Source organism: Astatotilapia calliptera, chromosome 20 (genome assembly GCF_900246225.1).
Source record: "Astatotilapia calliptera chromosome 20, fAstCal1.2, whole genome shotgun sequence".
Lineage (NCBI taxonomy): Eukaryota > Metazoa > Chordata > Actinopteri > Cichliformes > Cichlidae > Astatotilapia > Astatotilapia calliptera.
The window spans coordinates 28,463,096-28,486,790 of record NC_039321.1 but is presented as its reverse complement, the minus strand read 5'-3'; the positions used below and the strand labels follow the sequence as shown (position 1 = coordinate 28,486,790).

The window sequence follows — 23,695 nt, the reverse complement described above, 5'->3', positions numbered from 1 at the left end:
TACAAATAAACCTCCTATACACTGGTGTCATTTGATGTTTGACATCATTTATTTTGATTAGTTACAAAACATAAATAAAATCAACAGATGAATTAGTTAGAATTTACAGAGGCTAAATCACCCGCAACATACATTATTCCTTTAGTTTTCTTTTCTGCCCAAATGTACTTTTTAACCATGGTTCTCAATCGTGTCATTTTGGGAGCCCCCAGATTTTCTGTTTAATTTGTATTAATTTTATTTTAATTTCATTTAATGTGACCTAAAGCTCAGTGGGAAGGTGAGGTGTCATTACTTTATGTACCATCTGGGCTGCAGTGGTTCAAAACTAAAATATGATGGCAAAATAACCAAAAATGATCTGAATATGATCCGGAATGAGCTTCGCCTGTCAGAGTTAGAGCAAGACAGGGAGTCCCATGTAAACATGGATGAAAACCAGTTTTCTAGTTTCAAATAACCTCTGATTTGTAGCGGGGAGAACACAATTTTACAATTTGTACAACCTCATTCCAAAATACAAAAATAATCTTTGTCTTTTCGATAACATTTTGGTAACACTTCAAGGACAAAGTCAGCTTCTCTTCATGAGTCATAATCATTAAGCTGTAGCTTGTTAGATGCATGTTAGTATCAGACATGACAACACACACACCTTCACTAATAATGAACTACAGTACATCTCTGTGAAAATGTGGGTAGTCTTGAAAAGCAACACATACTGAGTACTGTAAATTTATATTCTAGATTATGCCGCTTCTGAACAACCATACCACTTGGCATGAACTATTCCTCTTAACCACTCGTGTTTCATGCCTTTGATTTACATTTAGCAGTCTTTGTCTGTTAAATCACATGTTTTCTGTGGCACACAATCTATTATTAATAAATCAGAAATACCGCTTTGACTACTGGCTATTTATTAGACCAAAAAAATGTATTAACACCTAACCATCGATGGTCTAATGTGTGTATGGCTGATAAGCTGTCAGAGTGTACAGTAATATATCTGCTGATGATATATTACTCTGAATGTCTTCAACTACAAAATGAGTTTAGAAATCAAGAAATGAAGGATGTTTGACTCGAGTAAACCTTTAGTTGTGTGCATAAAGCACAGTGGCCCACATTGCATCTTCTGATCGTTGAATTCAAACAGGCTATATTTAATAATTAAATTGCTCACAATTGAAACAAGGAATTTGTACAATGCCAAACAAAGCTGACACATGAGCATGTGAAGATCTCACATTGGTGTTGATCAAACTTAGAACTGGTGTATGACTGAAGCGCTCACTTGTTTTGTTTCTGTTGTTTTCCTTTTCTTCTTCTTCTTCTTCTTCTTTTTTTAGAAAGTAAGCCTAAAACATAGGCAGCGTAAACAATTCCACTTGACTACAGTGACATTTGAGAGGCTGCTTTGATGCATGAATTAATGCACTATACCAGGACTATTACAACACTTTGTCACACAGAAAAAAATAAACTCACACGCTCACAAAAATGCAGTATTTTTAGAAAAAGGCAATATGAGAATACCTTTATAATTTAGTTAATGATAACTTGGCAGTTTTTTCTTTTCCTTTTAAATCGTCCTCTTCAGCACTGGTATAGATGATATGCAGCAGAAATAAAGGAAAATGTCAAATGTGAAATCATATCATATTGAAAGCAAATGTATATGACTCGTTACCTCAGTGGGCTGCAAACAGTAACTGTGAGATTCATGAATATACAGCGAGTGCAAGCAGTTTGCACTAGGCAAGTCAAGCCAGCCATAAAATCATGCAGTCCTGGGTTGAATGCACCCAAATATTTACTGAACAGAGATGGCAGATTTGAATTTACCATCATATTATGGATTCATCTGGTCATATTAATTTTGTTACAAACATAAAACAATATAAAATCAAGCACATGCTGTACAGGTACACGACACCTCGACAGTGTGTTTGTTTGCACTGCAGTTAAATGGATAGCCGGATAAGTGCTGACCTCTGAAACATGCTGCTGTCAGTTTGGGGGGTTTTTTCTGATTGCCTTTGAAACACTTGATCTGTAGGCTTACAGTTTTAAAATATGATGAACAAAATCCCCTATGCATCAGGTATTAATCATTGTGCTTCTACAAAAATATTTTATGCCTTAAAGACAAATGAAAACAATACGTGCTGATCAATTTAGATGATCATTACTAATTGCACTTTTAAAAATTGATAGTCCTTTCACTGTAAGCATTGACAAATCCAAAGAAAAATGTCAACACCGTCAAATATTTTGTCCTTCTCGTCTCTGCTTAGGGAGATTTCAGGTCCCGCTGAGTTGGTTTGCAAACAAAAACGTTAATGTTATTTTGTGTCCAAAGACAGAAGTGATATGTACTCAAATAATCCACCCACACTCATAAATGCACACACTCATACATCAAAGACTTTATACAGCTCAATACTGATTCAGAAACCCCAGCCATGCTTCACATTACCCTCTGCCTGTACATGCTACAACCTATCACCTTTCTTTCACATTCATTTCCCATCACATCCACAAGTACACTAGAACCCATATGTCATTGCAGTCACAACTCTCGCACACGTACACAGAACTAACACTCTAAATGGATCTGCTTTACATCCATCTCTTGGACCTTCATATTGGCCTCACACTTCACCTGGTTTCATTTCTGTCCCAGAGGAAGAGTAGAGGTGGGGGGTGTTTGGTGAATTTTGGCACTGGTAGGTAGAGCAGCAGTAGAGCACGATGAGGAACAGGTGGAAGAGGGTGAGGAACAGGAGCAAAATGCCCCACCAGCAGCAGCAGCGCTATCTGTGGGTGCAGCGGTACCACTACCAGGCAGCAAAGATGTAGCGGTGGACACTGGTGATGTGGGCATTTGGGAAGGCAGCAGCGGTTGGCTTTGAGGCTGGGCGATGGGTGGTGTCTGTGATAAAGACTGAGACTGCATGGGAGTTTGCATCAGGGGCTGTGGTATCTGCTGGCAGAGTTGGGACTGTGGATAGCTAATCTGCTGGAGGGGGAGAGACTGATGAAGGTGTAAACTTTGCTGCATCTGCGGGACTTGAGCCAAGTGTGTTTGTGGTGGAGGTCCTGGAGAGTGCAGGGTGGACAGGCTTCCTCCACCCGTGTAATGGGAAGAGGGTGCCACAGTCAAACTGGCAGGGGTTGTGGGCGCCTGTGCCACTGGAAACCAACCTGGGGGAGCCACCTGCACAAATATAGCAGTAAATACTTAGAGACTATGACTACAATAACAAAACAAACCTTTTGGTACTTTTGGCTCAAGAACTGTCTAAAACTCTTAAAGCTTTCTGACTTAGTTGTATCATCATCACCAAAAACCATGAAGAATTGTTTGGTAATTCAAAATCACACTCAAAAAAGATTTTTTTCCTCTCATAAACAATAAGCCACAGTTTTCAGTAAAATGCATTTGAAATATATAAAGTTTATTTATCCAAATAATTAATTATTAAGAAAGACATGCCTGATATACCAACAACACTTTTCATGTGTAGTCCTACCTCAGTTCCCTGGCTCCAGCCTCCCAACTCCTGCACCTGCTGAATCTGCTTAATTTGATTCAGTGAAGGCTTAGGCGGGGTGGTGCTCACTGTCTCCTTTGTCCAATTATCAACAAGTTTGTGCAGCTCGTCTGTGAATGTACTTTTTCTTAGAGGACTGTGATCTGTGGAAAAACAAGGCGACTCGTCATGGCACCAACTGACATTAATTATGGTATGCTGACCCGATTTTAGCACTACGAGGATAAACCGTACCTCTTTTAGCAGGTAGTGTAGTAAGGTGCTCTGGCTTGCAGTACAGTGACAGCCTATTCTTTTCACTACCTGAAAAGCTGCTTGACTGCTGAATCCCTGGATGAGACATACAAGACACAGTTTCGCAGAGAGCAAATCTAAAAAAACAAAACAAGAAAGTGAGGAAGAAATAGTAAAAGCCTCACCAGCATGTGTAACTCCATTGTTGTCTATGTGAGAGTGAGGCCTGGCCCGAAACTTTGTTTTGGTTGGCCTGGGCCTGCGAGGTGAGAGGGCAGGGGGCGCTGCAGGAAGAGGAGGGGTACGAGATAGGGAGGCAGGCAGACTCTGTCTTTGGTCTTTGAGGGAACGAAGCTGTCTGTACAGCTCCTGGAGCTCTCTGTTCTGCTGAGCCTGAAGGGAAACCACCTCTTTGATGTGCCTACAGAGAAAGAGAACGGTTATGTACTGTGGGAAAGAAACAAAAATAAACGGAGACACAAAGAAGAAAATTCAATAAATGGAGAGGCAAAAGTCTTGTACAATAATAAAACTTCTTTCCCTTGTTGACTTACTTTTCTCTGAGCTTGTGTAATTCTCTTCGCAGGTCTTCATCCTCTAGCTCACTCTCATCATCATCATCACTGCTTCCAAGGGGTGAGTGGCTGTGGCCAGGACCTCGAGGAGCGTGGGCCATTGATGGCGTTCTCTTACTTTCTTCTTTATCTCCTTCCTTTACCCGAGATTTCCTCCTCTCCCTCACCAAATCAGGAGACACTGGCGAGCTGTCAGTCTGCCTGTCATCTTTCTTAGTCTCAGTCTGGGTCACAGAGAAACGGCCAACTTTTCTGTGAGTGCCACCACCATGGCCCGACGGGCGATCCTTTGGAGGAGAGGTCTGGGGCACTGGAGTCACCTGGTGATTAATAATGTGAGAAATCTTCATTGCTTGTTTAGACCAGGGCTGCAACATTTTGTCGGCATAATTCATGACTCAACTATAAAAATTAGTTGATGCAAAATTTTACTGTCAACGCTTCATATACTAATACCAAGTAAATGTGTTTTTGTAACTGCAATACACTACAGGAAGCTATGGGGGAAGTATCACCTATATCGTCTGCCAAGACTGCAGACAATACTAAGGAAAAAGAATGTAGTGCGAACTGCAAAACAGGAGGTCAGCAGAAAATGGAAACAGAGATTTTAAAAAATGTGAAAGCATTTCACAGAAAACAAGCAAAGTTAAATGCAGACTGTGCAAAGCAGCGCTTTCCTTTCACAACAGCAGTACTGCTGTGCACGAACATTTAAGGCCCGCCCCCTGGAGCTGTGACATCAACTCTGAATGGGTCAGTTTTAGAAAGTTAAGTTAGTTCGTCACACTGATACCTTGTTCATGTAAATGTTCGTACCGTCATGTTTATGTTAGCTTAACTGTCAGAAACTGCTCAGGATGATACTTGCTAAGCGCTTCCTGGGTCATTATTTTGACCCGGAAACATATGAATATGAAACATTAATCGATGACTAATCAACTAATCAAAGAAAAACTGGCAGATTAGTCGACTACCAAAATGTTTTGTTGCAGCCCTAGTTCAGACTGTGTCAAAGACTGAGACTAACAAGAATCAGCTAATGTGCTCCTACCTGAAAACGTCCTTTAGAAGGCTGCGGTGGATTAAGTGGTGCTCCTGCCTTCCCATCTTTAAACAGCTGACTGCTTGAATCTGCTTCTGATAATGAGAAAGGGATGAAAACAAAAGGGATAGACAAGGACAAAGATACAAAAACACAAACACACGTATAAAAAACACACAAATGATGATACAGACATACAAGAAAGGAACAGAAACAGAAAAATGCACATGACAGTGAGACATACAAATGCAAAAGGACAGACACGGAGAACAAACACAAAGGCACAGTGTTAAGACTTGGCCATTCAAATCACAGAACATTGTGACTTCTTTAACATGCATGCAAATCTGTAAACTGTGTAAACATACTTTCTGTGGATGTCAATTTTAAAATGAGGTCTTTGTGAATTTAAAGTTGTTAAAAAAACTTCGTGAGGTGTGGGGAGTAGTGGTAAATGCATTCATTAAAAGCAAAAACATATTTTAAAATACCAGTTAAATACAGTATAGCCCACCCACACATCCACGCTCTCATTCTCACCAAGTCATCACTGCTCCACCCACTCATTAGACAATGTAGCCCAATATCACATTTAAGATCTTTGTCAGAGCAACAGTGATATTGGTCAGTGTGTTTGATATTTGGGATTGCGACATTAGAGTATGTACATGGATCACCACAGCCATTTTTAAGGGAAAAATAAAACATAAAAATTAACATAAAATATATACAGCCTGGTATATGTGTTACTTACAGGTAATGGTCCATTATTAGTCACGCGTGTAGAACATAACATACATGCTCATGCATGTGCTCTTGTAACAGAAGATCTAAGCTACTGCTACACACTTTACACACATAAACACGATTACATGCAAGATGACTGGAATACTTGAAAAGCATGATAAAACGTAGCCATATGGAAAGCCTAAACGTGTGCAAAAGAGCCCGGCAGTAACTTACAATCCTTTGGTAATGCACACACTGTATTCTAACATATTATGACCTTCACTTACTTCACTACAGCTACATCATATGTTATTGTTTTGGAGCAGTGCTACTGTGTATGAGTTTACAGGATAAGCCTGTATGTATTCTGAACTACAAACAATTACATAACATCAGCTTGGTAACTTAGCATCTATGCTATCTGTGTAATGATGTGAGTTGCATTACGCTGTCTACACTGAGTCAGCAGGTGCAGTTGAGATGATTGTTGCTGGCAGTGCCTGTGGACTTGGGACAATGAAGGGAGGTGTGATGTGAAGGAATATTTCCTTGGCACAGGCACAGCTTGTCTTTACTCCATAGTTCATCAGCACTGGGAGGACATCAGATTTGTGATGCCAAACTCTTCCTACACTGTGCCAATCTCCCACCCTCCTCTACGCTCCACTGTTCTCGCCCCTGAGTGAGCAAGTCATGCAAAAAGAAAGACTGCCAAGAAAATGAAATTTAGTAAAAAGGAATTTAGAAAAAAAAATCAATAAATAAAAACAAACAGTAATGTATGCAGTGATGTCAACACTAGGGACTTACAGGGGGGACTATAACCAAATAAAAAAACATACATAAAACAGTATTATTTAGCTGGAAACATTAATGTCCATTAACATTAACTTTAAAGCCTTAAAGGTTAAAAAAGTTATTTTGCTATGTTAAAATTAGTACTAGATATTAGATTTAGGTCCATGCCCCAACATCCCATTCTCTCTCTCTCGCTCTCGCTCTCTCTCGCGCGCGCTTACTCCCTAAAAGGACGCTACCTTGCTGGACTCTGGGCTTCTTGAACAAGCTGGCGGAGTGACGCAGTTTGCATGCCCAGTTTTTGAATTTTCGAGTCCAGGATTTCTTGCTAACAGGATTTCTGATACTAGGACATGTCAGGTTTAGGCCAAAATATCCACCTCCTGCATTGTGCTGCTGCTGTCCGTGCCGGAGGGGGATCGGTTGCTGATTGGGGGGCCATGATGCATCTCCAATGGCACTGGTGTCAGAATGTGAGGGTACAGCCTAGAACAGTTAAGACAATTAAGAGTGGCTGCATGGAGTTGAGATATAAAAAAACGCAGAGATACTCAAACATTTATATAATACAAATAATCGCGGACAGCTGAAACATAGTGGAGTCACATTTACACACTGAAACAGAACAATAATTATAATTCACTACAGTGAAAGACAAACTGAAGGAGAATTTACTTGAAATCTAATCTGTGGTATTCACTCACAAGAATGGTTGGTTCTCCTGGTACAGGTGGGCGTTGGGGCCCAGCAGAGTCATCCTGATTGGGAGGCAGAAGAGGGGTGGGTGGGCTGGATGAGACAGAGGTGGTGAGGAGTGATGGGCCAAGCTGCTGCTCCACTGGGTCCAACTCCATAGAGTTGGGCACCTCTTTGGAAGCTTTCTCTCCACCTCCTTCTCTCTCTGGGTCAGGAGAAGTGGAAGATGAACGGGAGGTGGTGGAGGAAGTAGTGGAGGATGAGGACTGTGGAGAAGTATCTGAGATGGAGGCAGGTGGGGGGAAAGATGAGTGGTGGATTGACTGTGGCTCTGATGACTCATCACCACCTGCTGATGTGGAGGCAGCTGATGTTGGGCCAGAGGTAGCCCCCCCAGCCAGTGCTGTCCCACTGCTGTACTCCTGATACAACAAATTCCTTAGCTTTTCATCCAAGGTTTTTATGCGGTTGTCTACAAATTCAATTTTGGGGGGGCCTTCGCTGTCTGACTCGGCTACGGAGGAAGGTTGAACAGGGGATGGCGTCATTACGTGGGAGAATGTGGGTAAGGGGGTTTCAGCAGTTCCCAGATGCAGAGGTGGCAGAGAGGAGTCAGAGGAGGGATGAAAGGGGGCAGAATAACTCCCTGTGTCCTCTGTAACACTTGTCTCTCCCGTGGACACCTCTGACTCTGACATCTGTAAGGAGGACTGCTTCTGTAGTGGAAACTGCAGCTGTTTGAGGGGCGTGTCCACAGCTTTAACCATCTCCTGTTGCTGCTCAGTATATTGTGATTGTTTCTGTGCCTGTATGTGTTGTGATAACAGCTCAACAGGCACTTGGGTTTGTTGTGGGACCTGCTGTTGTGGTACTGGGCAAACATTTAGCTGTGTCTGCTGTTGAAGAAACTGCTGACTAACTGATAGGGGCAGCATTTGGTTTTGATCTGGTTTCAAAATTGCAGCACCCATAAACATCTGATGCTGTTGCTGCTGTAGCTGCTGCTGCTGTAAGTGTAATGTCTGTTGTAGGTTTAACTGTTGCTGCTGCTGCTGTTGATCAATGTGGGCTTGTTTGGGGGGCAATGGACCAGCAGGACTCATAATCTGCTGTTGTAACTGCTGTAACTGAGGCTGCTGCAGCAACTGTGGGGAAAACTTTGATGTCTGCTGTTGAACAAGGGGTTGTTCGGTTGGCTGCTGAGGAAAAGGTGGCAGAGGCAGAGACTGCTGTAACACCTCTGAATGACAATGCTGAGACATTCCCTGCACCTCAGTCAGCTGTTGTTGAAGTGGTATTTGTGTTTGAATTAGCTGCTGCTGATGCAACTGCTGGAGAGACTGCTGAAGTGCTCGTTCCTGCTGTAGTGGTACTTGTTCGTGGTACACCTGATGTTGGGACTGCAGTTTCTGTTGTGGTGATGGTACTTGCTGCTGTGATGCAGACTGTAGCTGTTGGTGTGGCTGTTGTGGGGCTGGTTGGGCTACTTGGGTGTATGTCTGCTGCTGCTCTATGCCAAGTTGGCTTACAGTAGAAGGGATGACTACAGCAGGAGAAGGGGAATGAAAAGAGGCTGAAGATTGGTCCACGGCAGACATACGGGGCCTTGAAGCAGAGATCAGAGTATCATCTACACTTTGACTCGCAGTGGAACAAACACTGGTTCCAGGAGAAGTCAGGTTATCAGGATGAATAGTGATGGGTGAGGGAGACACAACAGCAGGAGCAGTGGACAAGCTGGTGAGGTTAGCATCAGGAGCAGCAGCAGATGTTGCTATAGTTAAAGGAGCAATAGAAATTTGGTCAGCAGAAGCTGAGATAAGGCCAGTTGAGGTGGTGACAGGGACAGAGGCTGGTCCAGGCCTGGTTTCAGGTGCTGTGTGATGAACAGGGGCTGCGGTAGCAGAGGGGCTCATGGAAGTAGGTACTGAAACAGTGGAGTCTGGGGGGGAGGTGGCAGAAAGGGTGGGGTAGGAAGGAGAGCCCATTCCACTCAAGGACTCCAGACTTTGGGATCCTTCACTTTCTACAGCCGCAGAAATGAACACGGAGTTAAGTTTTTGTTATGTGGCCAAATGGGCCATGTTAATAAGCCAAAGTAATAAAACCGACTCCAGGAGTGCTCACCTTTCTCTCTTTTAGGAGACTGGGGAATCCTTGTCTCTGCAGTGGGTGATGGTGTGGTTGCTCCCTGACTGGAAAGAGAGTCTCTGTGGCGGATAGTCTGGTTGATAAAGAACCGCCAACGTCCCACTGGGGAGGAATGGGGCACTGGGTCCACTGAGAAACCGTAAAGATTGATTACTGTTTTCTACTAAGTTGAGAAGCATCACATAGAACATATTCCCATTCTACCAGAACATTTGTATATGCCTAAACTTACTGGAGTAAGTGGGAGTGCTGACTTGTAACTGGTCAGTCGATCCAGTCTAGTACGAAAATAAGGATTTATCATTTTGTATATATATTCACGTTTTCTCAGATTCAGCATTATTCAAACAAAACAGAAAAACTAAAGAGGCTAGACTGATAGTACCTCTGAATGTGTCTGAAGCATTTCATGGGCTTTCTTAACTATCGCTCTGAGCTCCTCAACAAATGTTTCTTTCTCCACATCAAGGACAAAGTCCTCCTCCACCTGCAAAGTTTTATCAAATGGCAGTCATCAAAAATTAAAACAATACTTTTCAAAATAAGTGCAAACTACAGGATCATACAGTAATGTACCATGTAATCTGCTATGTCCTCGGGTGCATCCCCTTCAATGTCAAACTTAAATGTCACCATCTTGTTGCTGTGAGTCTCCAACTGACAGTCCACCATATTGTCCCCACTGCCGGACACCTATTAAGTACAAGACAAATAATCACATTTATTCTTTGCTATTAATCTTTTAATATCCATAAATATACTTTAACAAATATAGTAATAAAGTCGGTGTTGGTGTTTCCTATATTTTTTCACCTGAAGCATGCTCAGTTGAAACTGGTGTTTCTCAGACTTCTGGCTGGAAGCTCGTCTCTGAGACTTAAGTTTCTCTAATTTTCCATTCGCCAAGAGCTGCAAGGGGTCTTCACCACTGGCTGGTATACACCTAAAGGGGTCATGGAGATTAGAAATTGTATTGTAAATCTTAAGTGTGTATAAATGTATAAACTCAATTATGAAAAAGTAGGGATACTGTATAAAATAGAAAAAAAAAACAGAATGCAATGATTTCCAAATCTCAAAAATCAGGTCATTTTGAATTTCATTGGAGCAACATGTCTCAAAAAAGTTGGGACAGGGCCCTGTTTACCATTTGGTAGCGTCCCCTCTTCTTTTAACAATAGTCTGTAAACATCTGTGAACTGAGGAGACCAGCTGCTGAACTTTTGGGAGAGGCATATTGTCCTATTCTTGTCTCATGTAGGATTCTAGTTGCTCAAACATCCTGTGTCTTCTTTGTGGTATTTTTAATTTCATGATGCATTAAATGTTTTAACCCTTGTATGGTGTTCGGGTCTGTGAGACCCGTGTTCAGTTTTTTTCAAAAGAAAAATTAAACAATTAATTATTTTTTCACGTGTAAATGTGTTGTGTCTTTCCACTCACTCCACTTGATTATAACTGATTTATTTATAACATTTTATATAAAAGAAAAACGAGAAGCACATTAATTCATAAATGTGATCTAACAAAGGTAAAGGGAAAAAATTAACCATGTTTGCTGTTCATATGTCTTGTAATTGGGATGAAGTAAACATCTGTTGAGTAATTTAACATAAAATTGTTTGATAGTGTTAATTTGGAAAGCCAAAACTCTAGCGGGTCCACCAGACCCATGAACACTGGCTGAGTAACAAAAATACGAACACCACACAAGGGTTAAATGGGTGACAGATCTGGACTGCAGGCAGGCCTCTTCAGCACCTGGAGTCTTCTACCAAAAAGCCAGCGCTGTTGTAAAAGATGCAGTATGTGGTTTAGCGCCGTCTTGCTAAAGTATGCAAGACCTTCCCTAAGAAAGATGTCATCTGAATGGGAGCATGTGTTGCTCTAAACCTGTATACATGTTTCAGCACTGATGGTGCCTTTCCAGATGTTCAGGGTTATTATTACATAGGCACTAATGTAACCACATACTGTCAGAGATGCAGGTTATTGAACTGAGTGCTGATAACAAACTGGATGGTCCCTTCCCTGTTTAGTGTGGTGCCTCAGCATTCATGTTTTCCAATTAGAATTTCAAACTTTGTTTGTCACAGACCATATTTACACTTTGCCTCAGTCCATTTTAAATGAACTTTAGCCCAGAGAAGATGTCTGTGTTCCTGATGTTTACATATGGATTATCCTTTGCATAATAAAGCTTTAACCTGCATTTGTGAATGGCTGTCCAGAATCATCACTGCTAATAAGAGCAAAGTTCCTGTCTATGAAGCAGAGATCAAACACCAGTGTGTCCGATTCCAAATGTGGCACGTCAGTCAGAGGCCCAAACAGAAGCAAACTTCTCATCGTTTTCAATACCGGCAGTTCTATGCGCGAGGAATCTGACCCTGAGGGTCAGACTGTCAATGAGAAGAACATCCAACAAAAACCACCTGAACTATGGTTTCTGTCATAGTGTTATTGCAGGTCAGCACACAGTGCAATGGACTTTTCTGGCTGAACCAGAACAACCAAAACCAAATACTCCTGACCTGCCAAAGAAAGATCACTGAGACTATGCATTGTTACCCAAAATGAGCCTTTAAAGATAAAGGCTTGTGATTTGGCCACAGTGTTTAAAATCTAGTGCAACCCAGGGAAAAATGCAGAGGAGTTTTCCACAAATGATCTAAAAGCAGTTTAAAGGCTCTCACTCAACATTTAATGTGAAATTGTAAAGGATTCAAATGTAAAACATTATTACATCATAAGACTCTTATGATTTCTAAAAAACAATCTTTTTGCACTACTACTTAGCTGCAAAATGAATTCAATTTAAAAGAAAAACCAAGTCTCTGAGCATGTTTTAAGTCCTTGTATGGCAAATTACAGCTTCACTCAGTACTGAGATTACATTTATATGGAAATCAGACTGCAATGATATCACTTACCCTGATGAAGAATGACGATCTGCACTTGTCTTACAAGGACCATCCTGTAGAGTGACATATATACAAACACACACACACAAACCATGCCAGCATGAAGAAAAGAATGCAAAAATAGATTAGCTATGTTAACGGCAAGTAAAGCAATAGTGTGATTATGACAAATGACATATAGGACACGTTCTATGAATACACTTAGGAATCAAAATTTGTTAGTATGAATCAAAAAGGTGCAGTCAAAGCTTATTGTCAAATATTTCGATTTAGCAGTATGCTTACTTATTGTGCCAGCATGTCAGTAAAGTTATTATCAAATTTATAAAGCAAACTTTCATACTTCTTGTACCTGAGCAATGCCCAGCAGGGAAAGGTCACAGTCTTGCAGCGAGCCTTGGGTCAGTTTGGGTTTGGGGGCATTAGAATCAAGTGATTGTAGAGTAGTAACAGGCAGAGGGGAGGTGGGTATAAAGTCGACTTGCGCTGGTAAGGTTACCTGGGCTGCTGGTGAAGATGTGGGCAGCTCTGGAGCAGGGGCAACAGCAGGATAGGTGGATGGCAGGGATGTAAGAGATGATAGTGTAGAAGGACATGAGGTATGCAAAGGGCTTAGGGGCACTTGCTGCGTAGGAAAGACAGCATGGGGCAAAATAGGCTGCTCAGATATAGGTGTCTGAGTGTGTATCTGTGTTTGAGAGTGTGCTTGGGCCTGATTGCTGGCTTGTGTTTGTGTGTGAGCTGGTGGCATCTGCTTGGGATGGTGCTGTGGAGAAGGAGGGGCACCTAGCACTAGGTGGCTATACAGAGACAGGGTCTTGCCCTGGGACTGAGGCTCAGCCACATTATTGGGGCCTAATTGTCCAGGAGCAATGGTCATTAGAGGTGAAGTAGGTTGACACTGTGAGGGAAGCTGACTCTCGTCAAAGGTTATCAAAGCTGGTTTCAGAGGAAGTGGTTGCTGAACGGGAGTTGAGCTGGGTAGTGCCGGTAGCTGGGTCTGTGGGGGTGGCATGGCGAGAGATTGCTGCACGTGAGAAAGCTTCTGCAGCTGTTGTTGGTACTGCTCAGTATACTGAGGAACAGCAGGCTGGCAGATGGACTGAATTACTGAAGGGTCACCCTGAACAACTGAATGTAGTGATCTTTGGCCTGGGACTTGTGCTTGTTTGGTCTGTATAGGATGAAGAGGGGCAGTTACTGAATTGAGACCATCTGTTTTAGTTCCACAACTTCCAGCTGAGCCAGGTGACAGAATCATCTGCTGATACTGGATTACTGGGTGCTGTTGTTCCAGCTGTTGGGTAATATGAGTTATATCAGACTGTACAGGTGGTATGGCTTGCTGGGTAGGGTGAGGGACATACTGACTGGTCAAAGGACCAGCAGCAGACTGCGCATGCAACTGGCTAGCTTGCTGGCCTTGAGTTTGTTGTTGGATCTGGGGCTGGGTGAGCGCTGGCATTGGAGCATTTTGCTGAATAAGAGTTTCATGTTGAATCTGACTGGGGATTGAAGCAACTGCACCTGGAGGCTGGACAGTAGTTTGACTTTGTTGGCCCATCATTTGAACATCAGCCTTTGGGACCTGGCCATGCAGTGGCTGTGACTGAGTAAAGGTTGTGGTCAGAGGATGAGCCTGGATTGGCTGAGAAGTTACCTGACTCTGTGTGGGAGTAACAGGCCCAGGGTAACTACTTTGGGAAGGAACCTGCTGGCTCTGGATGACTTGTGTGTGTCCCTGAATCAATGATAATGGGGTAGTTACCTGGCCCTCTGTCATAGCTTGAGGTGCTTGGGCTGCAGACTGAGCTATAAACTTGGCTGGGCTCTGGCCTTGGTTCTGGGGCTGAGCCTCACTTTGTCCTTGCTGTGTAAGGATTTGAGCTGGGACACTTGCAGGCGTCTGAACAGTAGTAGGAATGGTCATGGGCACTTGGCCCTGAGATATAATATAAGTTTGGTGATGAATTACCTCAGTACTGACTGGTGCGCCAACTGATATGTGAGGTTCCATTACAGATGTGTGCTGCTGTGGTTGGGCAACAAATGCCTGCTGCTGCTGCATCAGTGCTACTTGCTGCTGTTGCTCTATCATCTGAGAAGCATGAGGTGTAAACTGAGTAGAGTTCAGTTGTGGGATACACATCTGCTGTATATCGGTTGGTTGATGATGAATCTGCTGCTCACTGTTGCTTTGTGGTATAGGGACAGTTTTGTGTTTTTCAGTTTGCTGAAGTTGAATGATGGAAGCATGCTGCTGCTCTTTAAACTGCTGCTTCATTAGAGCCTGTTGCTGTAATCTTTCTGCTTGCTGTTGTAACAGGACTTGCTGTTGACGCTGCTGCTCTAACTGTTGTTGCAACAGAGCTTGCTGCTGCTGTTCTATCTGCTGTTTGAGTTGCGCTTGTTGCTGCTCTTGTTGCTGCAGCTGAGCTTTCTGTTGAAGCTGCTGCTGCTGCTGTAGCATTAACTGCTGTTGTATCAGTGCCTGCTGCTGTTCCATTTGCCGGATTAAGGCCTGCTGTTGCAGTTGTTGTTCATTCTGCTGCTGCATCTGCTGGGGATGCTGCTGCAATAAAATTTGTTGCTCGTTTTTCCCACTTTGTTGCTGATTCTCTGTTTCCTTTTGTGTTCCAGTTTGGCGCTGTCCAATTTGTTGATATAACTGACTCTGTTGCTGTGAAGGAGGTTGCTTTGGTTGTTGTTGCTCTAACTGATGCTGAAAAATTGGTTGCTCCTGCGGTCCAAGACCGTGTTGCTGCTGCTCTTGTTTCTGCTGAATGAGAGTTTGTTGCTGTTGCTGTTGATCCAACAGTTGCTTTTGTTTAAGCGCTTGCTGCTGCTGCAGCTGGGCTTGCTGCTGCTGTTGAAGCAGTGCTCTTTGTTGTTGCTGATCAAGCTGTTGCTGGACATACAGCTGATGTTGCTCAAGCAGTAAAACTTGTTGCTGCTGCTCTTTTTGCTGCTGCTGTTGTAACAAAGTTTGCTGTTGCTGAAGCTGTTGTTGTGATTGTAGCATTATCTGTTCACAGGGATCCCCTGTTGATTGCATAGCTCGCTGCTCCATACCTGTTTGTGGTGTGAACACATGCTGCTGTGAAGCTGGCTGGACGTGTGGGGCAGACTGCTGTACACAGATCTGCTGCTGAGTCTCAGACTGATGTTTCTCGATGGACGTAGCTGAAAGGCTGTGTTGATGCTGTTCTGTTGCAGGCTGAGCGGCAGTAACTTGTTGTTGTTCAAGCTCAGCTGACTGCCCCCCTATTTGCAGTTGTGGCTGCTGCTGCAAATGAAGGGTGGAGGTCTGGGGATCCATTCCCATCTGTTGTTGTGGGACAATAGTCTGCTGGGGGATCACGACAGACTGTGTTTGTTGGGGTGCGGCCTGGGAAATGATGTCAGTGATCTGCATGGGAGTGGCAGGGTGTTGGGTCTGCTGAGCGTGGGGCACAATTGTCCTTGCTAGTCCAGCAGTATCACTGACTGGCATGGATGCAGTGAGAACATTAATGGGTGCCTGTGGGGAAACAGGTGGTATGTATGACTGTGAAGGGGCAACTGATCCGTGGGGAGCGGCGGTTTGAAAATCATCTGATGGGAATGTTTGTGACTATTGAGTGATAATGGGAGAATGATGTTTGGAGTTGAAAGAAGGGGGAAAAGAAAGTAGCAGAAAAATTGGGTTAAGATTAAGCTTTGGAAAGAAGCATCAATTATCAACACATTTAATTTTAATCAGGGTGTCCCACAGTGCTTTATAGCAGAGGTTGGCTGCCTCCCCACAAAATTAACCAGAATCACAATTTCACACTCCAAGCTAATATAGTATTTAATGAGAGAGACATCTCACCACCTCTGACAAACAACTTCCTGGGGGAAACCCTGTGTAGTGTAAAACCAGATGGCGAATCTCAGATGATTATGAGGATGATTTATGTTGGCACAAACAGTTATTAAATGGAAAAGAACATATTAACATTAATGTTAGCCTTCATTGCCCCTATGTTAAATTAGGCTGTCAGTTTGCACATTATCACCATTTTCACCTGAAAGTATTGTTGAGGTACACTTGGTGATACCTGCGGAACCACGGTACCGGAGTGAAGAAATGTCTGACCCATGGGTCCTCCTCCACTTTGTCCTAAGGACATGCTTGTCATACTAACACTCGGCCCAAGAGGTATAGTAGCAACACTTGTACTCTCACCAATGGGGGGCATCTGAGGATGAGGCAATGCACCAGTGCTCTGTTGTGCAAGAAAAATAATGAACACATATATAAATATATATATAGTATTTAAGTTCAAAAAACAATAATTTTATCAGTAAGATATAAAAATACACCTACAGATGCAACTGTGGGTAATGAGGTCTGTGAGTGGGTATATGAGTCCCCCTGCAGAGAGTATGCCTGGCTCTGTCCACTCGCATAAGATTCACAGCTTGCAGATCCAATGCTCTCCCCTTCTGAGTAGTCAAAGACATTTAAAAAATAAGACACTATAAAAATTCAGACTACACAAAAAGTACTTGTTCAAATCATATTCATGTATTTTAAAATTTTCATTTAAAATTTCACCATTATAATTGTTTCATATAGATACATTTTGATCAGCTACTGGCACATGGGATATGTCACTAAGGAGCACACTGTACCTGGCAGATTTAGGGTTGCCCCACTGAAAATATTTTGCTGCCTGACACGTTGGTCCACTTCAGGAAGCTCCTCGGACTCCTGCACTCCACCTCCTCCTCCGTCTCCCGTGTGTCCAGCTACCCCTTGCACCAGCGAGGATGGGTAAGATGGATGAGTAAAGGTGTAGGAAGTGAGAGTGGAGTCTCTTCGTTCTTCAAAGCCCTGCTGCTGAAGGACCTGCTGCTGTCGACGCTCCCTTGACTTTTTGATTAGGTTCACTCTGTCCCGGATGGATTTTCCGACCACTTTGGCATCACTTTCATGAAAGAAGCCTGATTTCACCTGTAATGTAGAGAGGCAAAGAGAGAGTAATTAATTAATGGGCAAATTCAGGTGAGGAAATCTAGATCAGCTGGAGAAATCTTGAAGTGGCTGATAGATAAAGTGAAGGGCTTGTAATTCCTAACCTGCATTTAAGCTTTTAAGTATCAAATCAAGGCCTTTTCCCAGTCAACAGTACCTGACACCTACGGACCCGATCAGCTTATCAGGCATTAATTATTCCTGCCTTACCATCTCTAGAGCCACTTCTTCAGCACTATCATTTTCCAGGTCATAGCTGAACTCAATGGCCTCATTGTCCTTGTGCTTCCCCTTCAGCTTCTTGGGGTCTTCAACCCAAATTCGGAGAGCCAGGCAGTCCTGGATGCCTGTGTCCTCCTCAGCTAGTTCCACCCGGACGCCTGTGTCCTCCCCAAAGAAAGCATGGTTCAGCAGGTCTCGAATGGAGAGTCTGTCAAGAAAGGAGAATTCGATGATAGAAGAGACTGGGACGTTTAATGATCACATTACCAGTCACTCTGCATAATAGAGTGGATGCCATAGTGTTATGAAAGCAAATTCTGCTTACCTCTGGCTTTTGTTCTGACGAATGCAGCCTTCAATGATCTCTTTGATCTCTGGGTCATTTACTTTGTCAAAGCTGGCTGGCTTTATACCCTGAAAAATAAAAGAAACAGGAAATTCATTGTATTCTACAGGAACTTATGTAATTAGGATTTTAAGTCCTGCATTTAACAATTAAAACATTTTCAGAGTTGAGCCAAAAAGTTTAGATCACAATTAAATAAAACAACAATCAATTAGATCCTTATGCATCATCACCACAAATGCATAGAGTTTGCTTGCGAATATTTCAAAGACTCACGCTTGTGACTTTGCGATAGATCTGAGCAGCATTTTGGCACTCAGAGTAGGGGTACTCTGAAGTAGCCATCTCCAGCATACACATCCCAAAGGCATATACGTCCACAGACTCATCATAGTGCTCCTCATACATCTCTGGAGCCATGAACTCCGGGGTTCCTGTTAAAACCAAACAGTACTCTATGACAACCCAAACATCGAAATATTATTTCACTACAGATTAGAGTTTGTATTTACAGTGATGTAATACCATCCACAAAGCAGAAATTTCCTCAGACTCAGTGTAAGAATTTTCAAGCTGATAATAATCTACCTACTCATCATCTAATTTATCTTTACTGGGCACTGCTTCTGCAGGCTAAGAGAGCTGGCATTTCATCATCAGTGCCCTCTTTCTACATTCACCACTAACATAGAAATAAACTATATGTCTACTGAAGTTAAGTGAGACTTTTGTAAAATCTCAGTAGTGCTGAATGCAGAGGAAAGGCCTTAATCTTGTAGAGACAGGGCATGAGTGATCTAAAAAGCATTCAATCTATAAACTGCAAGCAGCCTACCTATAACACTCTTTGCAAAGGAGGTCCTCATAAGAGTGGCCAGTCCCAGATCACCGATCTTGACTGATCCTGTGGGGCCTGTTATAAAAATGTTGTCACACTTGAGGTCCCGATGGACAATTGGTGGAGTCCTGGTGTGAAGGAAGTGAAGGCCTTTCAGAATTTGCCTACACCAACTTCTAAGGACCTTGGGTTTCATCACCTTAAAGCGCTTCAGGTAACTGTGGATAGAGAATAAAAGCAATCAAACTCAAAAGGATATTGTAATAAACAACCAATAGACAAAACGTGTAAGTCAACACACTGACAGCGATAGCGAAATATTATGAATTACTTATATTTCCTGAATTTGAACGTGTTGTGATAATGTGATGACACTTCACCTGAAACACATTATATATCTCTGTATAAAGCAACACATCTGTCCAAATTAATAGTACATTAACTCTATGCACAATAAAAACTGTGTTTTGCGGTATGAATAATCTCCATTCATCAAATTCATTAACAGAAGTGAGTACCAAGGTGTTGGCAAGACAAACAAATGAATGTGGATTAACAAATTTTATAGATTAACTGAAATAATTCTTTTTTTTAGAACGTAATAAACATAGACTCAATAATAGCTATCTGTAGCAGATAGGTTACACTAACGTTTTGAGTGTTCCTGATGTCATGAGTTCAGTGACTAGTACAATGCACTTCTTTCCACGAAGTACAGACTCCCAGGAATCATAGAAGCGGACGATGTTGGGGTGCTGAAGCCCCTTTAGCATCTCTGCCTCTTCTTTGAAGCGTTGCTGCTCTGCCTTGGTCAGCTTGCGATCCTGAAATAGGAGGTACATGTCATGTCATGAGCCTCAGCATCTGTTTCACTCCCTTACTCCGTGACTACTCACAGGAAACCAAAACATAAGCCTGCCCTGGACAGCACTCCCATAATGAAGCAATAACACCTACTGCCACTAGATGGTGCTAGCAGCATATAGATGTAGCTCTGCAAAGACAACACCCAGTCACTGGCTTTATAAAACACATTTCTACTGCATCTGCCACACATCCCTAGTATGGCGGACAGAATGGCTGTTGCAGAAATACAGTTCACTGGCACAAGCAGCTTCCTATAGGAACAGAGATAGCACTGACTAATCCCTCAGTTACACACTGGTATATAGTCTTTTGCAATCCCTAAGATTGATCGCATAAGGTTTTTTCTTCTGTTGTGAATATATAAAGCATGTTTGTTTTCTTCTTTTTACATTTCCAGACATTATACTGCTTTTTCTTAAAATACTAACACTTTAATTAATATAATTTGCTGTACTCTATTCACATAGAAAATACACGAACATGAATTTCCCAGCAGGTGGGAAAAATGTTTCAGAATATGCTATGTTGTGATAGTGATTTGAGAATTTATTAAGAGTCACATAAAACTGTCAATTAAAGCATTTCACAGTGAGAGATGACTTTGCTGGCTCCACTAAGTGAGTGTGTATTTTTAGACTCTGTCATTAACAACTGTTGCTATATCCATGTATACAAATCCATCTTTTCAGGTATGCGGTCATTTGAGCTTTATTAACCTAGGGACCTGCTATTTCAGGGAATTATCACAGGTTTAACAGGAAAGTTACGTGTCATGGTTTTGTATTATTAAAAAAATCTAATTTTATGCCATTTATGCAAAGAACTTACGAAGAAATAAAAACAAAACAATACAGTATGTTTCACTTATTATCAATGGGGATTGGGTAGCAGCCACTACTGTGTCACAAACAGACCTCACTATAAATAGAAGTCATCATAACACTTGGTTTCCACTAATCGATTTCATTGATGTTAAGCTTGCTTTTTTCCCCACAAACCCCGCCTCCCCACAGGGAGGTGGAGTACTGCAGATATTTGGACACAGATCAACAGATTTTCATGTAATGTCGATATGCAGCCTTCTGTCACGTTAAATATTGATATACATTTTTCTGCCTACACTAAAAGCTCTGTACTTATCTTTTCAGAGCACTTTTGCTCTCTGTGTTGATGCTGGTTTGGTGTCCTTTTCTGGAAATATTAAGCAATCTCTTCACCCTCCCCTCTCAACGGAGAAGAAGCATCAACAAAAAAGCTGCTCCTTTTTGCACTCACTAAGAATTAGTTCCTCAGAATAGCCTTGCCCTTACACCTTCCTGCCTTTACTACTAAGTCTGTCATGTTACTATGTTTGAGCATTCTTATGCAAATGTGAGTCTCAATGCTGCCTGCTTCTACCTGTTCTCATATTTTCGCGTGTGCTCACGCTGTGCTGTATTTTGTCAGGGAGTACTGTCTGTGTCCTCGTTCAGAGCTCCAGTCTACCTCATTGTCTGGCACACTGTGAAACAGTGTGACTGTGTCTGTTGCCTCCTCAGCGTCTATTTTGTCTCCCCACAGAGCATTGCATCATCAGCCACCCTTAGGGTCAGCAAAGGTTATTAAGAGTTCAGTTAATATCTGTCTAGACGTACTCACACAAGCCTGCTGCCCACTGTGAACCAGCTCACACATTCACACTAATATTCTCATAAATGGAGGCACAGCATCAATGAAGAAATCCCTCTAACTGTATTATTAATAAGCCAAAAGATCACAAAAGTCTGATATTGTTAGATTAATTGGTGATTATAAATCGGTTATTGGTGTGAAGGGCTGTCTATCACTCGGTGTTGGGACGGTGATGCAGTGACATTGTGCCCAAGGTGAATGCTGCCCTTTCTTCCACCACCCTGAGATGCTGAATTAGATTAATGGTCAAAAATATAAATGGATAGATATGACAGTACAAATAATGCATTGGTAAAACAGCAATTTGCAGACATGGAGTTTGCAAACAAAATGACAAAATAGACACCAGAGGGAAAGAAAAACAGTTGCAAAGCAATTTGTTAACCATCAATTAAATGACAAAGCAACATAAACACACAGACAGTTCCACATTTCTGCTTTCAAATAGAGAAATCATAAAAATTCGACATTTACACATATACTGTGTAAATAAATGGGAGAGGCCAGAAACCTATTGTACTCCTAGTGTCAGTCTTCTATGTATGATGTATGATTTGAAGATTGTGGAACTACCAAAAAGACAGCAGTAACTCTGGATAACTCTGGTTAAGCAGTTAGAGAAGTAAAGCTGAGAGGGTTTGGACATGTGCAGAGGAAGGATAGTAGATATACTGGATAACGGATGGTGTTACAGAGAAGGATGCTAGGAATGGGGTGAGACAGAGGCAGTTGATCCACTGTGGTGATCCCTAAAAGGAGGAACCTTTCTCTTTCAGAAATATTTTGATATTCAGTTTTTACTTAAAGTGTGTCATAGATGGGCCCACAATGGTAATTGTAGAATCTCAGACATGTGAAGTAATTATTTCACCCTGCATTATAATGACTGATTTTGGCCATAGTTACTGCACAAAATATTTAAGTATGTAATACTTTGTAATGCTCCTCTTATTTTGTTAAAACTTTCAACATCATGTATTTTTTTACATGGTGCATCTGTGGCAGGGACTTCAGTACTATAAATCAGTAAACAGAATAAGATCTAAGCACCATGTGCACCGTGAGATTTTTTTTGGATCAGACATCTGGTAGAGCAGAAGGTCAAGCCGCGGGTTATTAAGTAGCCTCATAAAACACCAGGGTAAATGGGAAGGATATAGCTTACAAAGTACATAAGTCGACGGCATGAAGCTGGGATCATGAATGCACCATGTGAGTCTTAAACCATCTATTTTGGCAAGCACTGTATAGGTATCACATATACGTATATTACACTGGGGTTACATTCTTATCTGAGATGGCTATAGCAGGATAAAGGGGACTAATTTGGAGCACTATCCGAGGAGCGTTATTCATACTGAAGGTGTATATTTATACATTTATCAGGGTGCATGCACCGTATCTTGTTCTGCAGTTAGCGTTTTAAGGTGGTGGATGGCTAAGATTAGATTACTCTAAGCTCCAACAGCCCAAACTAACAAGACAGATTGCTGCAAAAGGGTTGCCTGCATACCAGATTAAGACTCCAGGTCAGTGGGCCAGGTTTACAAAGATCTATAGAAGCCTTTAGCCAACACGCAGGCCTTTACCACTACAAGAAATGTGTTCAATTGTTTCTTGTTTTACTGTAGTACTACTGTTGTGGAGTGGTAGAGACTATACTTTTATACTATGTGTCTACGTTTTTGTTTTCAAAACAAACCAAACTTTTTGCTAGTTCCACATTCTTCACAGATTTCTGGTTCGACATGTTGTCAAACCAGAAACCTACTCTTCAGATGAAATGGTGTGACAACTGACTGCTATCTGACCAAACAGATTTTTTTCAATGGGCTGCCTTTGACAATTATCATACCATAAAAAATGGATCACCAGTGCTAACCTTTTATTGATTTCTAATCAAGCTATACAGTTAATGGTAGTGTTATGCGGTCAATGTTTCCAGCAATCAATAGCAACTGAATCTCTGGTTGCTGGTTAGGTAATAAAGACTCTGGGGGGAGGATACAGCCCCAGGGACACTTGTCAGCTATCAGA

The 23,695-nt window shown here is 42.1% G+C and overlaps 1 protein-coding gene across 4 annotated transcripts in view; it reads right to left on the bottom strand.

The window, feature by feature from the left end:
• Nucleotides 1–25: 25 nt before the first annotated feature.
• The window catches only part of wnk3 (WNK lysine deficient protein kinase 3), a 36,903-nt gene continuing 13,233 nt past the window's right edge, over nt 26–23,695 (bottom strand). Inside the window, exons 3-25 of one of the 4 annotated variants that reach the window (XM_026153524.1) lie at nt 19,772–19,944; nt 19,118–19,338; nt 18,559–18,716; nt 18,262–18,350; nt 17,925–18,144; nt 17,372–17,693; nt 17,064–17,182; nt 16,762–16,962; nt 13,065–16,325; nt 12,722–12,765; nt 10,602–10,731; nt 10,365–10,481; nt 10,174–10,275; nt 10,021–10,066; nt 9,765–9,917; nt 7,646–9,663; nt 7,181–7,427; nt 5,424–5,509; nt 4,349–4,689; nt 3,980–4,215; nt 3,795–3,890; nt 3,540–3,703; nt 26–3,223 (exon numbers count right to left, since the gene is read on the bottom strand). In XM_026153524.1, coding sequence (XP_026009309.1) covers nt 2,675–3,223; nt 3,540–3,703; nt 3,795–3,890; nt 3,980–4,215; nt 4,349–4,689; nt 5,424–5,509; nt 7,181–7,427; nt 7,646–9,663; nt 9,765–9,917; nt 10,021–10,066; nt 10,174–10,275; nt 10,365–10,481; nt 10,602–10,731; nt 12,722–12,765; nt 13,065–16,325; nt 16,762–16,962; nt 17,064–17,182; nt 17,372–17,693; nt 17,925–18,144; nt 18,262–18,350; nt 18,559–18,716; nt 19,118–19,338; nt 19,772–19,944 — 9,093 coding nt within the window. In that variant the 3' untranslated portion in view covers nt 26–2,674. The remainder of the gene's footprint in view (nt 3,224–3,539; nt 3,704–3,794; nt 3,891–3,979; nt 4,216–4,348; nt 4,690–5,423; nt 5,510–7,180; nt 7,428–7,645; nt 9,664–9,764; nt 9,918–10,020; nt 10,067–10,173; nt 10,276–10,364; nt 10,482–10,601; nt 10,732–12,721; nt 12,766–13,064; nt 16,326–16,761; nt 16,963–17,063; nt 17,183–17,371; nt 17,694–17,924; nt 18,145–18,261; nt 18,351–18,558; nt 18,717–19,117; nt 19,339–19,771; nt 19,945–23,695) is intronic. The other 3 variants (XM_026153526.1, XM_026153525.1, XM_026153527.1) reach the window with 3 other exon arrangements.